At 50.5% G+C, this 18673-nt stretch overlaps 1 protein-coding gene across 29 annotated transcripts in view; it reads left to right on the forward strand.

The window, feature by feature from the left end:
• Positions 1-18673, forward strand: part of THRB (thyroid hormone receptor beta) — a 445747-nt gene that overhangs the window by 311082 nt on the left and 115992 nt on the right. For all 29 annotated transcript variants that reach the window (XM_086380846.1, XM_086380832.1, XM_086380822.1 and 26 more), the window contains exon 3: positions 14177-14240. In XM_086380846.1, coding sequence (XP_086236972.1) covers positions 14219-14240 — 22 coding nt within the window. In that variant the 5' untranslated portion in view covers positions 14177-14218. The remainder of the gene's footprint in view (positions 1-14176; positions 14241-18673) is intronic.

An 18673-nucleotide genomic window follows, 5' to 3' on the forward strand; every position in this document is an offset into this window, starting at 1 on the left:
ACTGCTGATCATGGGAGGAGGTATATTTTGACTGTACACCTGATGAGAACCATACATACAAGACAGCACATTTAAGGAAATACATATTCTAAATTTAACTTAGAAGTTGGGGGGCAACTATAGCATAAATAGGAAAAGAATTAGAATTTATGTATATGTGTAACTGAATCACTTTGCTGTCCACCTGAAATTGACACATTGTTAATCAACTATATTCCAACATAAAGTTTAAATATTCGTGGATTTAAAAAAAAGAAAATTGCAACTCCATGAGTCTTTTAGGAGGTTCTGTTTTTTTGTTACCTTCCTAGGTAGATCTGTTCACCCCAAGTGATTCAACCCTTAACCAAGGCTCCTGTAACTAATGTTATGTGTTATGTTATGTGATGGAGCGGAGTTTGGGGGCAAATGGATATGTGTATACGTATGGCTGAGTCTCTTTGCTGCTCACCTGAAACTGTCACCAGCATTGTTAACTGCCTATACCCCAATACAAAATTAAAAGTTTAAATTAAAAAAATAAAAGAACCTTTCTTCAAGGCTTAAACATAAAAACATAATGGATTACTTCTTACCCATTTGAACTAATAACTGCCCTGATGCATTCAAATCGCCTTTGAAACACACTGTTGAAAGACAAAATCTGGGCTGTGTATGGTATGCACTGTCCTCATTCGAAACCAGTAAGTCTGCTAAAATAGTCAGACTTCACCAGGCAGCGTTAACTGAGAACCCAGTGAAGGGACAGACAGAGACTGTACAATGTTTATGAAGCCTGTTTCTGCAGGAACTCTGCAGTGCAGACTCCCTTCCTGCCCCACACGTAGCATCTAAGTAGTAGTAAACCATTACAATACTATTAAGAGAATTTTCTTGGCATCTTCAAGGGATTTTAGGAGCAAAGCAGTCCTCATAGTATCTCCTTTGGAAGAATATTCCTTCTATCCCAGGGTTAAAAATCTGCAGGGAGCTCAAGGCAGATTCCAGAGGAAGCAGAACCCGAGTTTCTCCTGGGTACCGCCGTCTCCATGGCTTGAGATGGGCAGGCATTCAACGGTAGAGTCGTTTCTTAGGCAGCTGTCTGGGGCAGGGTGCGGAGCTGCCTTAACTCGCCTTCCAACGCTTTTAAGAGAACAGTAAAACATGATCCGCTTTGGTGTTAACATGTTTTTAAATTAAATTACTTTATTTTAATTGGAGGCTACTTACGTTACGATATTGCAGTGCTTTTTGCCGTACGGCGTTAACGTTGTATTTCCCCTCGTGTCTGATGTGTTCCATGCCCGCGTCGTGGGGAGTCCCCTCACCGCCCGTAAGCACTCGGGCGTCGGGTGGGTCTGCGTGGGACCCTCGCCCCCCGGCCTGGTGATGGGTGCCTCCCGGCCCCTCAGCACGCGCGCCCGCCGCTGTCTGCGGCTCAGGGATGCCGCCTGCCTCTCCACCAGGTGTCAGCAGAGGCAGCTTGAAGGGCTTGCTTTGGCCAGCGAGACCTCTGTCAGGTTGCTTCTGCTGCGGTGTCCGAGGTGCCCTCAGACCAGCCATCTGCTCCCTCTTAGCAGGGGGACTTCTTAGAGGCACTCAGGGGTGATGTCCACCTCTCGAGCAGGGGAGCCACGAGCCAGTGTGTTACAAACACAGCAGGCAGCAGGTCGAGCCTCTCGGCGTCGGCCCCATAGAACTGTTCCTGGCCTGTCTCTTCCTGACTTTTCTGTCGCTGGGTTATGCAGCTCGAAACGGGTCCAAGTGCCACTCGGGGTGTCAGTAAGTTAGAGGAAATAGAGGGCTTTAGATTCCTCGGGGGCTGGGGCGGTTTTCGGAAAGCCCACTCTGACCCCAGGAACCTCAGCCCTCCCGCTGCTGACCGCGCCTTAAAGCAGAGGTGACTGTTTCACAGGCTGTGACCCCAGCCCCTCCCGCGTGAGGATGCAGGAACACCCCCAAAGGGCAGGCACGTCAGTCCTGTTTCATCTGCCCGTTCCCTTTGAGGTGGGTGACCTTACCCACCTGGGGCTGTGGCTCTTGAACACCCCCATGTCATTCTGTTGATAATGGCAGGTCCCATGCTCCTTCCAAGCCTGGTGACTGCGCACAGGGAAAGTGAAAGTGAAGCTGCTCAGTCGTGTCTGACTCTTTGTGACCCAATGGACTGTAGCCTACCAGGCTCCTCTGTCCATGGGATTTTCCAGGCAATAGTACTGGAGTGGATTGCCATTTCCTTCTCCAGGGGATCTTCCTGACCCAGGGATCGAACCCGGGTCTCCTGCATTGTAGACAGACGCTTTACCATCTGAGTCACCAGGAATTCAGTGTTGTCGTCGTTCAGCCGCTCAGTCATGTCTGACTCTGTGACCCCATGGACTGCAGCACGTCAGGCCTCCCAATCCTTCAGTTCAGTCAGTTCAGTCGCTCAGTCGTGTCCGACTCTTCGCGACCCCATGAATCGCAGGATGGCAGGCCTCCCTGTCCATCACCAACTCCCGGAGTCCACCCAGACTCATGTCCATCGAGTCAGAGATGCCATCCAGCCATCTCATCCTCTGTCGTCCCCTTCTCCTCCTGCCCCCAATCCCTCCCAGCATCAGAGTCTTTTCCAATGAGTCAGCTCTTCGCATGAGGTGGCCAAAGTACTGGAGTTTCAGCTTCAGCATCATTCCCTCCAAAGAAATCCCAGGGCTGATCTCCTTCAGAATGGACTGGTTGGATCTCCTTGCAGTCCAAGGGATTCTCAAGAGTCTTCTCCAACACCACAGTTCAAAAGCATCACTTCTTCGGCACTCAGCCTTCTTCACAGTCCAACTCTCACATCCATACATGACCACAGGAAAAACCATAGCCTTGACTAGACAGACCTTTGTTGGCAAAGTAATGTCTCTGCTTTTGAATATGCTTTCTAGGTTGATCATAACTTTCCTTCCAAGGAGTAAGCGTCTTTTAATTTCATGGCTGCAGTCACCACCTGCAGTGATTTTGGAGCCCAAAAAAGTAAAGTCTGACACTGTTTCCACTGTTTCCCCATCTATTTGCCATGAAGTGATGGGATCAGATGCCATGATCTTAGTTTTCTGAATGTTGAGCTTTAAGCCAACTTTTTCACTCTCCACTTTCACTTTCATCAAGAGGCTTTTGAGTTCCTCTTCACTTTCTGCCATAAGGGTGGTGTCATCTGCATATCTGAGGTTATTGATATTTCTCCCGGCAATCTTGATTCCAGCTTGTGCTTCATCCAGCGCAGCGTTTCTCATGATGTACTCTGCATATAAGTTAAATAAGCAGGATGACAATATACAGCTTTGATGTACTCCTTTTCCTATTGGGAACCAGTCTGTTGTTCTATGTCCAGTTCTAACTGTTGCTTCCTGACCTGCATACAGATTTCTCAAGAGGCAGATCAGGTGGTCTGGTATTCCCATCTCTTTCAGAATTTTCCACAGTTTCTTGTGATCCACACAGTCAAAGGCTTTGGCATAACCAATAAAGCAGAAATAGATGTTTTTTCTGGAACTCTCTTGCTTTTTCCATGATCCAGTGGATGTTGGCAATTTGATCTCTGGTTCCTCTGCCTTTCCTAAAACCAGCTTGAACATCAGGAAGTTCACAGTTCACGTATTGCTGAAGCCTGGCTTGGAGAATTTTGATCATTACTTTACTAGCGTGTGAGATGAGTGCAATTGTGCAGTAGTTTGAGCATTCTTTGGCATTGCCTTTCTTTGGGATTGGAATGAAAACTGACCTTTTCCAGTCCTGTGGCCACTGCTGAGTTTTCCAAATTTGCTGGCATATTGAGTGCAGTACTTTCACAGCATCATCTTTCAGGATTTGAAATAGCTCAACTGGAATTCCATCACCTCCACTAGCTTTGTTTGTAGTGATGCTTTCTAAGGCCCACTTGACTTCACATTCCAGGATGTCTGGCTCTAGGTCAGTGATCACACCATCGTGATTATCTGGGTCGTGAAGATCTTTTTTTGTACAGTTCTCTGTGTATTCTTGCCACGTCTTCTTAATAGCTTCCTCTTCACCCAGTCCTTCACCATCTCCCAAAGTTTGCTCAAACTCATGTCCATCGAGTCGGTGATGCCATCCAACCATCTCATCCTCTGTCATCCCCTTCTCCTCCCGCCTTCAATCTTTCCCAGCATCAGGGTCTTTTCCAATGTGTTGGCTCTTACATCAGGTGGCCAAAGTACTGGAGCTGTGATTTGGTGTGGACATAGATTAAAAGGAAGAGTAGGAATGAGCCCTGGAATGAGATGGTTGCACTTGAGTTAAAATCATTTTACCAAGAACTGAAAAATCAGCCACAGCCATTTGAGCTCAGTTTCAACCGCAGAGCCTGGCTGTGTTGTGTTAGGCCTGGAGGAGAAACGCTTCCGGTGACTGCCGTAAATCAGAAAAGGGAGTCGTAGGCTTGCCACCGGGAGTGCCCTGATGCCTCCCTGACGCGGGGCCCTTGGCTCCTACAGAGCCCAGCGGAGGACTTCTCCCAGCCCGCACTCCAAGGGGCGATGCCCTGGGACAAACACCTGGGCCCCATCACAGGGCAGAGCTGCTACTATTGCCGACGTTTTAATTAAGTAACTCACAGTCTCATGTTCCATTTTAATCAACCTAATCCCTAGTCTACCAGTGCTGGCTTTGTAAATATTTTCCTTGTACTGAATTTCAGGGTGTTTTTTTGTTTGTTTGTTTTTTATTTTAATGTCTGTGTTTGTGCTTAGTCACTCAGTCATGTCCGACTCTTTGTGACCCCATGGACTGTCGCCCGCCAGGCTCCTCTGTCCGTGGGATTCTCCAGGTCAGAACACTGGAGTGGGTGGCCGTTCTCTTCTCCAGGGGATCTTCCCGACCCAGGGATCGAACCCAGGTCTCCCACACTGCAGGCAGACTCTTTCCTGTCTGAGCCACCAGGGAAGCCCTAGCTGCTGGGTAAGTGTTGGCTAGAAGAATGTGTGTGAGGCCTCTCCGAACTTGTGGACACAGAACCAGGTAACCACCATGTCTGAGGCGGACAGTCATTATACTCTAGGGAGTTTGTCATTGAGAGAGGTGTCCTACTTTTAATGTTCACCTACCTATCTGTCTGCACCAGGTCTTAGCTGCGGCCGGCGGGATCTCTTTAGCAGTGACCTTTAAACTCTTAACTGGGGCATGTGCCATCTAGTTCCCGGACCAGGGGTGGAAGCTGGGCCCCGGGCATTGGGAGTGTGGAGACTGGACCACCAGGGATGTCCCCTTGCACTGATCTTGTCATACTACACTCCCAAGTGGAAACGGTAGGTCACAGTGTTGTATGGCTTGAATAGCCTGGCTGTCTCTTCTCTGTGAGTGCTTAAGTTAATGACAATCATCAGAAATTCAACCGTTATGCATTCACTTCATTGGATCCTAGACTCACTATTAAAATGCAAAGACCTCAGGAAAGGACTATTGGGCCTGCATTTGGGATGCTGTAAAAGTAGCTACAGATTCACCTGTGTACCAAACCTTCCTGGATCCCTGTAACAATTTTAAATGAACTTGAAAGAGCAAAAAAAATTCACAGAAAGTAAAATTCAACCTGGGAAGATGAGACAGGAGCAATTCCACCTCCGTTTTATGTTGGGGTCTCAGGAGGTGGGCATCATTTGATATTACATCTTTTCAACCCACCTCAGGGCGCCCCTGAGTGTGAAGTCACTCAGTCGTGTCCAACTCCTTGCGAGTATACTCTTTCCAGTATACTTGCCTGGAGACAGGGCGCCCCTAGCAGCCAGATAATAGCTCCAGTCTCCCACCACGACTGGGGCTGGCCAGGGGATGAACGGGTGTTGATAGTAGTGACTATAATAACAAAGAGAGAGACTTCCCTGGGAGTCCAGTGCTTAAGACTCCAAGCTTCCATTGCAGGGGACACGGGTTCGATCCCTGGTCAGGGAACTAAGATCCCACATGTCGTGCAGCGCCACCCCAGAATAAATAGATAAAATAATGAAGACATCCTGCCAACACCGTGGGTCGGTGTCTGACTTTTTAAATTTACAAAACATTTTCAAGTTCCTTGGTCCTCATCATAACCTGAAGGGTTGAGGGACGGTGGTCTCAATTGACAAAGGTGGCTCGGAGAGTTAAGACACCCAGCCAAAATGTGCAGACTGCAACCTGAGACTCAAAGCCATCCGGAATGGCTCTCAGCCCAGGTGTCTGTTCGCCATACTTGGGACTGGGCTTGTTCCTACAAACGATTCCCAAACATCAGGGTCAAAATCAGACACTCCAGCGGGGAGAGAGGGAGAGTGGTGACCACCCTGCCCTCCAGGTGGGTGCAACCCCCTTGGAGGACACAGCCTCCCCCCAGCCGTGACTCCAGACCCAGAGACAGGTGGTGGGGGGCCAGGCCAGCGTGAGGCTGGGAAGGACACTGGCCCCACAAACCCCCGTGGTGCCTGGCGCCCCACAGACCTAGTCAACACCTCCCTGGCCGTCCACACACACCCTCACGACACACCCCGAGCTGCTGCCTTCCTCACGTCTCCACAGCCTCTGATGGCATTCTGCAGGGGAAGCCCAGGGTGTCCCCATGTCAGCGACGTGAGCACTGGTCGGTCCAGCACTGAGAACCTCCCCGGGATTCGCTGTCTCAGTCTGGAGCCTATGCTAGTCCAAGACGCGAGCATCTGACCTTGTAAACCAAACCGAGAGAGTTGCCTGTGGACAGGACCCCTGCCCACCCCGCGCGGCCCGCTCTCAGCTTCCTTGGGTGGGCCGGGAAGCACCCCCAGAGGACACAACAGATGACCGTGCATAACTCACTGTCCAGATGCCCTGAGGCCAAGGAGAAGCGAGCTAGGACCGCAAACACCCTCCCCGGAAAAGGCAGCCGTGGAGCCGTGAGGGGGGCGCGTGTCTCGTTTATTTTATTGGCGCATAGCTGGCTTACAGTCGTGTTAACTGCCGCTGTACAGCAGCATGATTCAGTTATGCGTGGGTATACATTCTTTTCTATATTCTTCTCCACCATGGTGATGCGTGTTCCATTTTCATAACATGCAGACTCTATAAGCAATGACTCACGCAGTCTTTGTGGAAAGACTTTTCCCTGGGGGAGTTTGCACGGTTGTCCCTTCAAGGTTGTGGTTTTGATAAGGACGAAAGGATCCACCAGGGGACACAGGGCGTGCAGTCAAGGCTGGGGCCTCTGACAAGGCGGGGTTCTCTCTGGTCTAATTTGGTGACTTTGGACACTGAGACAGGAGGGTAGCGATGACCCCCTGCCAGCAGGTGCCACCAAAGGGATCAGGCTCCTCGGCACCGAGGCAGAGTTAGCTTCTCAAGTCAGGTCACTCCCCGAAGGACCTCCCACGGTGGCCCAACCCCAGCCGGCATCACCGCCCCTGTGCCAGGACGCAGTGCCTTCTACTCCTGCCGTTCACAGGCCACACCTGGTCCCCTGCCGGGAAGGTTCCTGGCTTCCTTTTTAAAGCCAACATCCAAGGTCCCATCTTGCAGACAGAATCATCACATTCTCCCCCAAGCCTCCAAATGAACCTTTCTCCCTCCTGTTCAGCTCTGCTGCCCTGAAGGTTCAGGGTTGGTCTTCTCCCCAGGGGCAGGCAACATGAGTGGTTCATCTCGAACGATCTAGGACTTGGGTTGGTTTCTGAGGTCGTGGATGAGGCAGCCCTGGACCAGGGCCTCGGGTGAGGGGCCTCTTCAGCCTCCAGTCTTGCTTCTCAGAAACCATTCTCCTTTCACCCACAAAGGAATCTGCTGCTGGGAGGCCCTGTCCTCTTTGCTATGCACCAAAATCAGCTCTCAGATCTCCTTTTCATTCTTTGCAAGTAGCTCAGAGGTTAAAGCGTCTGCCTGCAATGCGGGTGACATAGGTTCGATACCTGGGTCGGGAAGATTCCCCTGGAGAAGGAAATGGCAACCCACTCCAGTACTTTTGCCTGGAGAATCCCATGGACGGAGGAGCCTGGTGGGCTACAGTCCACAGGGTCGCAAAGAGTCGGACACGACTGAGCGACTTCACTTTCACTTTTCTTTTCGTGTTCAGTTTATGTCTTTTCCATGCGTGTCTGCGTTTTAACGGGGATCACGGTCTGCAGCTGGAGCGTCGTGTGGCATCTGCTGACGGGTTGTGTGTATGTATGTCTGCGGAGCCCACGAAAATAAACACTGATCTGTCTGTCTGTGTCCTTCATATGTTCCTTGAGTAGACCACACCCCCAAATAGTCGAGATCCACTAAGCTAAAGGAATGGAGCTCTAGAGGAGAATGTTGAGGGGCTCTGTTAGGGAGTGTTAAGGATGGAGTACCCCCGAGCGTGGAACGCATGCACCTCTTTGTTGCATAATAGAGATGCTGGTTCTCTCCTGAGAGGCTCCTTGGCCCTGAGAACAGAGGCAGCCCCGGGCAGGCTGTGTGCCCTTTGTATGTTTGCTCTGCCTCTGCGTCTTCTTTGCCAGAGCAGGGACAGTCCCCTTCCGCCAGGCCCAGCAGCACCTCTGCCCCCGACCTCCACCCACTGACTCACTGAAATTCTCCAACTCTGTGGACTGTAGCCCGCCAGGCTCCTCTGCCTGTGGGATTCTCCAGGCAAGAATACTGGAGTGGGTTGCCATGTCCTCCTCCAGGGGATCTTCCTGACCCAGGGATTGAACTCAGGTCTCCTGCATTACAGGCAGATTCTTTCCTGTCTGAGCTACCAGGAACCCCATGCGGCATAGTCTGGCTGCAGTCCCCAAGCCCACAGGGGAGGCGTGGACCCAGAGTCTTCCAAAGTCCCTAAACCTAATTTTTTTTTTAACCTTAAACTTTTTATTTTGTATTGGGATTTAGCCGATTAACAATGTCGTGATAGTTTCAGGGGAGCAGTGAAGGAACTCAGCCATACCTACACGTGTATCCATTCTCCCCCAACTCCCCTCCCGTCCAGGCTGCCACGTGACACTGAGCAGAGTTCCCTGTGCTGTAGAGTAGGTCCTTACTGGTCATCCATTTCCAATATGGCCGTGTGTACATGACCTTCTCAAAGTCCGTAACTCTCCCTTCACCCTAGCAACCATAAGTTTGCTTTCTAAGTCCACGAGCCCCTTTCCATTTTGTAAGTTCCTTTGTATCTTTTCTTTTTAAACTCCACACAGAAGGGCTATCATATGTCCATAATAATCCCACTCTCTTTTCAGTTTCCGAGTTCCAGATGGCAACGTTCCATCATGTGTATTTTTAAAATATAAACGCATTTCGTGTGTTTGAGGGGAGAAGGCCCACTTTTTCCTTCCCTCCAAGGGGAATGTTTCGCCCCGGGGGCCCCTGGGCTAGGACAGAAAATGGTGGAGCGGGCAGAGGAGGTCCCGGCCCCCAGCCACTCTCGGCGCCGCCTCCTGGCACACGGGTCGCGTGGCTTGGATTTTCAGCCGCTCTTTGTGGGCGGCGTCTGCCTTCCCCCAGCTTGTAAAACGGCCTGTAAACTCCATGAGTGCCCAGGGCCTCTGGGGTGAACCTGTTTGCATCCCCACTGTTTATCTCTGGATTAAATACTCATGTCACGTTAATCTCCGTGTCTTCTCGTTTCTACCTCTTAAATGTCATGAGAGTCACTCTCCTATCAGCACCTTCACCATCACCCACCAAGTCCCAGCTCCCTTCCTCTCTCCCCCAGACCTAGCACGGCTTCCTGGCTGATCTGCTGTCACTCAGCAGCCACTGAGAAATTTTTAAAACTCAGATAGCTTTGGATCACTTCCCTGCTTCAACCTGTGTGATTTGAGGGAATTTCCTAGTTTTTCTACACAAGGCTTGTTTCTTGCAGAGAGGTTCATGGACCTCAGGGGCAAAGGGAGGAGAATAAAGCACTAAATCCTTTGCTGGGGAGAGGCCTGTCATAAAGAAGAGTCTTCAGATACCGGGTCACCTCCACCAAGGAGCCTTCCCAGATTGCCCCCAGTAAAAATGACTTCTTCCCTCGTGGCCCAGTCTGCCCTGAAGAAGACACGTCAGGTGAAACCTGTCTGCACATTTCACTGGTGTAGTGCAGTTCTCTCCCTCTGGTAGATTGGAAGCTCCACATGGACAGGCTTAAGTGCTGTCTTTGGACAAAGCCTGGGGCAGCGCCTGGACAGAGTTGGCCCTCCGTTAGCCCTTTGGGCTAACCAGTCAAACAAATGAATGTCTCATGGGAAAGGAATGTTCGGGTTCAGCAGCGGTTCACTAGGGACTAAGCTAAGGGCACACTCAGTGCTGAAATGCTGCAGCCGTCAAGGGACCCTCAGCTCCGCCGGGCGGCTTGCAGACCCTCAGCTCTGAGGGGCAGCTTGCAGACCCTCACTGGGTCTCGCTAGAGGCCCCTCTTCCCGGGAGCAGCAGGCCTCTTGTAACGGTGGCCTGGGCGGCACTGTGGTCAGTTCTGCGCACATCGCCCCCCACCTCCTCCCCACGCCCATCACCCTCCCAGGGAGAAGCCCCGAGCTCTTTCCACTTTCCCACAAGTGAAACAGTCAGCTTCCTTCCTATTCAAGCTCTTTGACTTGTTTTCTTCCTTGGATAACGTGATCCCTGGGATGGCTCTGGAGGGGAGGTTCTGTGCGTCCCCCTCTGCACAGAGCACGGGCTGAGACCCTCCCCGTGCCGGGGGCGACCCCAGAGCATCCCTGGGGCACCTGCCTGCTCAGAGCGTTTAGCCACCATCTAAAGCTCAAGAGCTCGTTGCAGGAAATCAGCACCAAATAATATGAAACGCTAGAGTGCTGTAGGAATAGGAACAGAAATACACTATTAATGCTACAGGAGTATTAACAGTTTAGTGCAGTAATAAAGTGCTGTAGTAATAGGAATGGAGTATACTATTAATACTCTAGGAATGGTACCAGTATAGTATAGTGTAGTCATACTAAAGTGCTATTGTGATAACAGGAATGTGTTGTTTTTTACTGAAGCATAATTGAGGTACAGTGCTGTGTTAGTATCAGGTATACAGCAAAGTACAGGAATGTATTCATGCTGGGAAAATGCAAACAGTACACTATATTGCTTCCGTGGTGGCTCAGATGATAAAGAATCTGCATGCGATGCAGGAGACCTGGGTTCGATCCCTGGGTCAGGAAGATCCCCTAGAGAAGGAAATGGCAGCCCACCCCAGTATTCCTGCCTGGAGAATCCCATGGACGGAGGAGCCTGGCGGGCTGCAGTTCATGGGGTTGCAGAGTCAGACACGACTGAGCGACTAGGCACGGCACAGCACCCACAGTATAGTGTGGTGACGCTAAAGTGCTCTGGTAACTGGAACGGGAGTGATTACTTTTTATTGGCGTATAATTGATTTACAGTGTTGTGTTAGTTTCAGGTGTACAGCAAAGAGCAGGAATGTGCTATCAGTGCTACGGTAGAAGGAAAACAGTGCTAAAGAGCAAAATCAGGACTGAATCTCATGGTGGTGACAATATAGTTTAAGCCTTAATAAGATGTTTTTCCTCGTCCGGGCTACTTTCTGCTTCACATACAATAACTTTCTACAGTTCCTATGCTGTTCTATTGAAATTTTTAAAAGAGAGCTATTTTTAAAGTGTTGGTATAGCAAGAATATAACTTGGATTTTGTAGCTTCACCTTCAAGATGCTTAAAAGGACACAGAACTTCTGACACATTTGTATTAAGGCTGTGTTTTGATATGGGTGTTATCAGTCGGGATCCCTTTGGTGGCACGGGGCGGAGATCTACCTGGACCCAGCCTGGGTGATGTCTGTCTTGCTCAGGAGGGTTGAGGGGGTGGGGGACACAGCTGGGCCTCCAGGAGATGTGCAGGCAGGGGTTCCAGACCAGAGGGCTTCCTCGTCCCTGCGGTATTCAGTGAATGTCATGCCCGTACTCTCTCTCATGTTCAGGCTTTTGCCTAGCGGCCGAGAGACATGGCCTCAGGCAGTCTGAGAGTTTTAGCTTCTGATAAATTCTGCCACTGCAGGGACTTGCCTGGTGGTCCAGTGGTTAAGAATCTGCCTGCCATTGCAGAGGACAGGAGTCGGATCCCTGTTCTGGGGAAATCCCCCATGCCACGGGGCAACTCATCCAGCAAGCTGAGACCACAGAGCTGGCACGCCCAGAGCCTGCGCTCCACGAGAGAAGCCCCTGGAACGAGGAGCCCACCCTCCACAACCGGAAAGTGGCCCCCGCTCGCTGCAGCCAGAGAAAGCCCACCCAACAACGAAGACCCAGCACGGCTAAAAATAAATAGATATTTACAAACTTCTGCCCCCAAAGATGGAATACACAACCTTCCCCCTTCCTCTCTCTTTCTCTTCCTGTCTCCAAACATCCCCCAGAAGCTAGGTGGAGCACTCCGGCTGGCCCAGCAGAGACAAGTTCTTCATCCTCCCCTGGAACATTCAGGAGCCACGTCCAGTTAGGACGTGGCTGTGTCTGCAGGGTGGGAGGGGGTTAAGGGTGGCTCTATCTCTAAGCACAAGAGGTCTGGACAGTCGCTTCTAGAGGTGTGATCTGAGCTCAGGGGCTCTCAGAACCTGGTTCTCTGATTCCCGGCACAGCTGGTAGTTGAAGGAGACAGCACGGGCTTGTGGCTGGCGACCCTTGAAGTGTCCATCGGCAGCAAGAATGTGTTACCCTAGTAGTTAATCCTCACTCTTGTACCAGACGCCAGTTCAGGGATCCCATCCCATGCCATATCAACTGTCATTCACTTGATTTTATTCACTTGTTCAGCATGCGTTTCCTGAGTGTCTGTTTTGTATCTTACACTCTGCACATGTCAAATATAAAAATGACAAAGATATAGTGCCTGCCACAAAGAGCTTACAGTCTAGTGGGAAAGGCAGCCTCGGAAACATGTGATGACCAAGGTGTGACCATCAGAGCGTGAATTCAGGGCCCCGGGGTCAGACGTGGAGACAGTGAAGGAATGCGTGCCTGCGTGCTGTCCTGTCTGACTCTGTGCGACCCCATGGTCTGTAGTCCGCCAGGCTCCTCTGTCCATGGGATTCTCGAGGCAAGAATACCAGAGTGGGCTGCCATTTCCGCCTCCAGGGGATTCTTCCCAACCCAGGGATCGAACCCACATCTCTCATGTCTTCAGCCCTGGCAGGTGGGTTCTTTACCGCCAGCACCCCCTGGGAAGCCCCAGAGGAGAAGCGGCAGAAAATAAACTCAGGTTGCAGGCACAGGCCCCATGCTCTTCTTCTCAGGATATCCCCTCCCTCCTCCAATGACTCGTGCTTACCCGGCACTTTCACTCACACCCTTTTTACACTCAAAAACACCAACCTTGTGACACAGGTAGATCAGGTGTTCCTCTCCTCACTTGGACGTGAAGAAATCGCAATCGCACAGCGAGCTCGTGACAGCCGGCCCTTGAACTCTTGCCCTGGGCTTCCGCACAGTGCCTGAGCCACCCTCCGACACGGGATACGGCAGCCCTTCTAGAAAAAGAGCTCTCATCCTGCTCTGTCCCGGGCAGCACGCAGAAGGGCTCCGGCCCACGCTCAGCAACCGCCGGGGTCATCATCTGTGAGTCCCTCAGCGCTCCGCTCTGCCGGTGCCTCTGGTTCCTGATCCTCCGCGCCTCCGGCCCGCGCTCGTATGAGCCCACCTCCGCCTGCTGCCCTCGGACCTCACTGATCCGGTGGCGAGAAGGGGCCTCTGCACTGACCGAGGAAAAGCCTAAGATGAGGACATGGATACGGTTCTCTAGAGCAGGCTGGCTAAGAGTGCACGTGAATCACGTCCAAATGCAGATTTGATGGGGTGGGTTTGACGGAGGACCCAAATTTTCTATTTCTAGCAAGCTCCCAGCGATGTTACACTGCTGCCCCACAGGCCACACCTGGAGACGCAAGGATCTGGGTTGAAGACGCTAACACATCTGAGCCACTCTTGGGAAAAACAGCAAGTCCACTCGACTGGTGCTTTCTTAAAAACTCGAGTTTTAACATGGAAAATAGGCATGTGACCTTGAATGAAATATTACTATAAAGACATGTTTATAGAAGGATCCCTGAGATGAAAGTTGAAAGGTCTTGTAAGCTTACGTGTATGACACAGCCCACCCCTGTTTCACGGTCCTCTGTCCTGAGTTGAAAGTAACAAATCACCTCAAGCTAATTAATGCACGTGCTATTGTTTGGAACAGAAGCCTTATGGAAAGCGCAGGTTCTAACCCATGCTGTTTCTCTTGTCTTTTTCTCCATAGGAGATGTCAGTGAAAGAAGGGGCGCAGAATGATCACTAACCCATGACTCCCAACAGTATGACAGGTACCTGGTTTCTTTTCTTTGTGTGCCTCCTTTTCTGTTCCACCCAGAGAGACATACAGGCTTCCTGAAAGGCCAGCCTGAGTCTTAGCAACAGTTATGTCCAAGTCAACGAATGCTATTAAATGCAAATATATCCATGTTCTAGTTTCTCTTGAGCTTGTATAAATCTTTTACCTTTTACTGAAGATTTCCATGAAGGGTGGGGAGGCGGGAAGAAAAACACCCAAATATATCCCGTGGCTACATCCCAACAAACGCACTTCCGGGTTTCTCAGAAGCTGTGAGATGCAGCATCACCAGAAACATGATGAGAGGAAATGGTAATTCCCAGAGAAAGCCTAGTTTCCCTCCTTCTCAGGGTCATCCTCTCACACCCGATACGTTTCCTTTCACATTATATAAGAAGTGGCTCTATGTACTCAGTGGCCGCTGAGTTCAGGCCTCCTCCTAAATGGAAGACCCAGCAGCAGAGTCAGGATAGAATATGTTCAAAGCACGCAAGGCAATGTGAGCCAGAAACTCTTAGCAAGGGGCAGAGGAGAGAAAGAATGCCTCCCCACCCCTAGGAACAGAAGGTTGCGATAACACGCATTCTGTGTGCAACGCACAGAGCTGAGATTGCAAGCTCAGAGGCCCCAGCGGCCAGGCAGAAAACACCCAGGCCTGAAACAGCTGGGTGTCGGGAAAGGCAAACGCCCAGGACAGGAGAGCCAGGTTCTCTCCGAAGAGAAAACCCTCCTCCACCCCAGACCATCACCGACAGCAGGGAGGGAGCCCAGTGTGTCCAGAGATTTCAAATTTTCAAGGGAAGCTGGAAATCCAGATTTAGACTGAAATATCCCCGTTTCTAAATATAAGCGGTTAACATATTTAAAAAAAAATCAAGGATCCATAGGCCAGTCAAAATATATCTGCTGACTGGACTCGGCCATGGACTGTCAGTTTATAACACACCTTCCAGCCCAGCCCCAACCCTGGGACGTTTGTTTGGTTACCATGGCAGCAGGGCAGGTCCCCACAGACCTCAGCCCTCTGCAAGCTTACACGCTCACAAATGCCTGTAGCGTACATCTCCAACATCATTCCCTGCCTCTCTGCCCATCCACACTCGAGTTCCTGGAGCAGCCAAAAGACGGAGCACCCAGGCACACCAGAGTGATTCACACCTGTAGGGAGTGAGGGCCTGGGAACCCATCTCATCTTCCCAGCTTAGTTCTCAGGAACAGGGACCAAAACACACCCAGCCCCATTTCTATGCCACGGGCAACTCTACCACCGTAGCATGAAAAGCCATGGGTGGTACATAAATAGGCTTGGCTGTGTCTCAATAAAACTTTATTTACAAAACAGGCAGCAGGCCAGCATTGGCCCGAGGACCATCGTTTGCTGACTCTTGGTCTAGAAGTCAGCATAGTCTTTGGTTGAGCAGAATCCCCAGGCTGAGCCAGCTCATCTCCAGGACCAAGCTGGGAATTCCGGGCTCAGCGTAGGATGGTTCTAGATTAAGCCAGCTTTCAGCCAGTCTAGGGATGCAGAATGCCGTCCCTGAAGGCTGGGCTGGAACCCATTACCTCCCTGTGGTGGAGGAAGTTTTTGCTTCCCAGCATTTGCTTCATGACACAGAAACGAACGGCAGTTCTATTTTCAAAAGAAATCGATCCACACACACATATGCTCAGTCTATGCTAATGGGCTCAGCAGAGAAAATCATTGCTTTAGACGCCCTGTTTGTGGATGAAATAAAAGTATCCTTTTTCCTCTGTCTTTTCCTATGGTCTCGAGCTGCGTGTTTATTTTAAGAAATCTAAAAGGAGACCGTAATAAAGCTGTAAGTCATCAGAACTAAGTGCTGGCTTTAGAAGCATAACTTAAAGGGCAAATATGCATATTTTCTGTCTGAAACACATAATGGGCAATATCGCTGTTATGCAATACAGGAAATCAATTAACCTTTATGAAAAGAAAACCAATTTTTAAATTGAACAGGAGTAAGAACACTGAATCTGTTTTGCTAAAACAGCAGACCAGCATTTTCAGATTGGAAAAAAAAAAAAAAAGCCTTCAGCCACACCACTTATGAAGTTTCTGTATTTTTCATTCACTCAAAAGAAGAATTGTTTATTTTTTGGAGCTACTTAATATCAGCTGCGAGGAGTCATGTCTTGCTGCAGTGTTCTCATTGCTCTGCCTTAACCTACTTAATATCAGGACCACATGAAATCTCCGAAAATACAGATTCTTAGAGGGGAGGAGGGAAGTGCCCTGATACCATATTTTATTGCAACGGTTCCCATCCTTTTTGGCATCAGGGACTGGTTTCGTGCAAGACGGTTTTTCCACAGACCAGGGCGGGAGAAGGGTGGTTTCAGGATGGTTCAAGCACAGTAGCGTTCATGCTTTTACGATCCTGTGAGTGCTGCGTGCTGAGTCACTTCCGTCGTGTCCAACTCTGCGACCCCATGGACCATAGCCCTCCAGGCTCCTCTGCCCATGGGATTCTCCAGGCTATAATACTGGAGTGGGTCGCCACGCCCTCCTCCAGGGGATCTTCCTGACCCAGGGATCGAGCCCACATCTCTTACATCTCCTGCACTGGCAGGTGGGTTCTTTCCACTAGGGCCTCCTGGGAGGGCCTGGAGCCTGTAGGAGATCGTATATGATCCTGCGTCGGATCGTGCTGAGCTGACAGGAGGCAGACCTCAGGCGGTAACACAAACAACGGGGGCAGCTGTGAATACAGACCAAGCTCTGCTCTCGCCCCTGCTCGCCTCCTGGTGCCTAACACCCCATGAACCAGCACCGGCCTGTGGCCCTGGGGGTTGGGAACCCCCGTTTTCCTGGTCTGGTATTAAGCACAGCTTCCTAGGCAATCTGAGGGGACTCTGCTAACATTTATGTCATTGTAATGAGCTCCACTTTGCATAAAATCATGATTCGCACCATAGGAGAGTTGGTTCTAAGATATGAATGTCTGTAATTTTAAATACCCAAGTGAGAGGCTTTGAGCCTTGATGAGATGGGAACTAAGAACTGGGACTCCTGGAAACGTGCCTGGAGAGGCAGAAACGGGGCTGTTCTGTGTGCTCCGAGCTGGTTCAGGGAGTCAGGGTGGGACAGGAGGTCAGCCCGCGATGAGGCTGCCCGTGAATCACAGGCCTCCCAGCGGAGGGACCCATGACTCTTCTGCGTGGCCCGTTGTGCGTCCAGCTGACCCGCGGCGGCCTTGGCCCTCTCCTTTCTCTCGCTTGGGGAATCCTATTCTGTGTGTCCTGGGGCGAGGGGAGGAGGGCGGGATGGGACAGACCAGAGCCCCCGGTCCTCGGCCCAGGGCGTTCACCGTGAGAGCCTCAGTGTCTCCATGCTTGTGGTTGTGTGTGTTTGCTTTTTCAAAGAGGAGAACAAGCATATTTGTTGGTGGTGTAGGCGGGCGTGAAGGGAAGCGTTCTTTGACCTCCCCAGCATCTTGTGTATGGGGGAGGTTGGGGGCAACAGAAGAGGCAGTAGGTGGGGCGCAAGCCCCGCTCTGCCCTACAGAGAAGACTCTGACCTGATACCCTCCGTCACGGCCCTTGTGCTCGTTCGTTAAACAGGATGAAAATTCACATTTCTTACTACTCCCGAGGTTGAAACGCTTTTGCATGTTTGTTGGCCACTGTGTTTCTTCACCCATAACTTGCTGGCCCATATGCATTGTCCGGTTGCCCATTGTGGATTTTGTATTCTCATTACTTGAACAAGCATTTATTATATTCAAGATAATAACCATGCAAGTCACCTAATCTCTCTAGAGCTTCAATCTCTTATCAATTAAATGAGAAAGTGAGACTAGCTCATCTCTAATTCTGCCTCCACTCTTAAGATTAGGTTGCACTTAGATTTGAACATCTATAAATCACATTTTCATAAAGTCAGGCATGAGTACCTTGATAGTTGAGTGTAGAGAAAAAAGGCGCCCTGGAGAAAGGTTTTTTGTATTTTGAGACTATGTTAATGGATAGGTTTTTATGAGTCAAACAATACATCTAAGTTGGGAAAGGTCGGTGGTTTATCGTGAAAGAAAGTGAAGTGCTAGTCACTCAGTCGTGTCCGACTCTTTGTGACCCCTTGGACTGTAGCCCACCAGGCTCCTCTGTCTATGGAATTCTCCAGGCAAGACTACTGGAGTGGGTTGCCATTCCCCCTCTCCAGGGGATCTTCCTGACCCAGGGATCGAACCTGGGTCTCCTGCATGGCAGGCAGACTGTCTACTGTCTAAGCCACTAGGGTTTTATTGTGAAGCCCATGGCATGTTCCAAGGTGGCCGTCTTAGTGTAGACTCTCCCTGATGACCACTCCATCCCTTCAGAGATAGAACCACAGATGAGCTCCTGTCCTGTGACCTCTGTGACCTCTGTAGGTTACCCCCTCACAGGGTCAGAGGTTGTTCACAGCCA

This window comes from Bos grunniens, chromosome 27 (genome assembly GCF_055505025.1).
Source record: "Bos grunniens cultivar Pamir isolate PY7600 chromosome 27, Bosgru_T2T1.0, whole genome shotgun sequence".
Classification (NCBI taxonomy): Eukaryota; Metazoa; Chordata; class Mammalia; order Artiodactyla; family Bovidae; genus Bos; species Bos grunniens.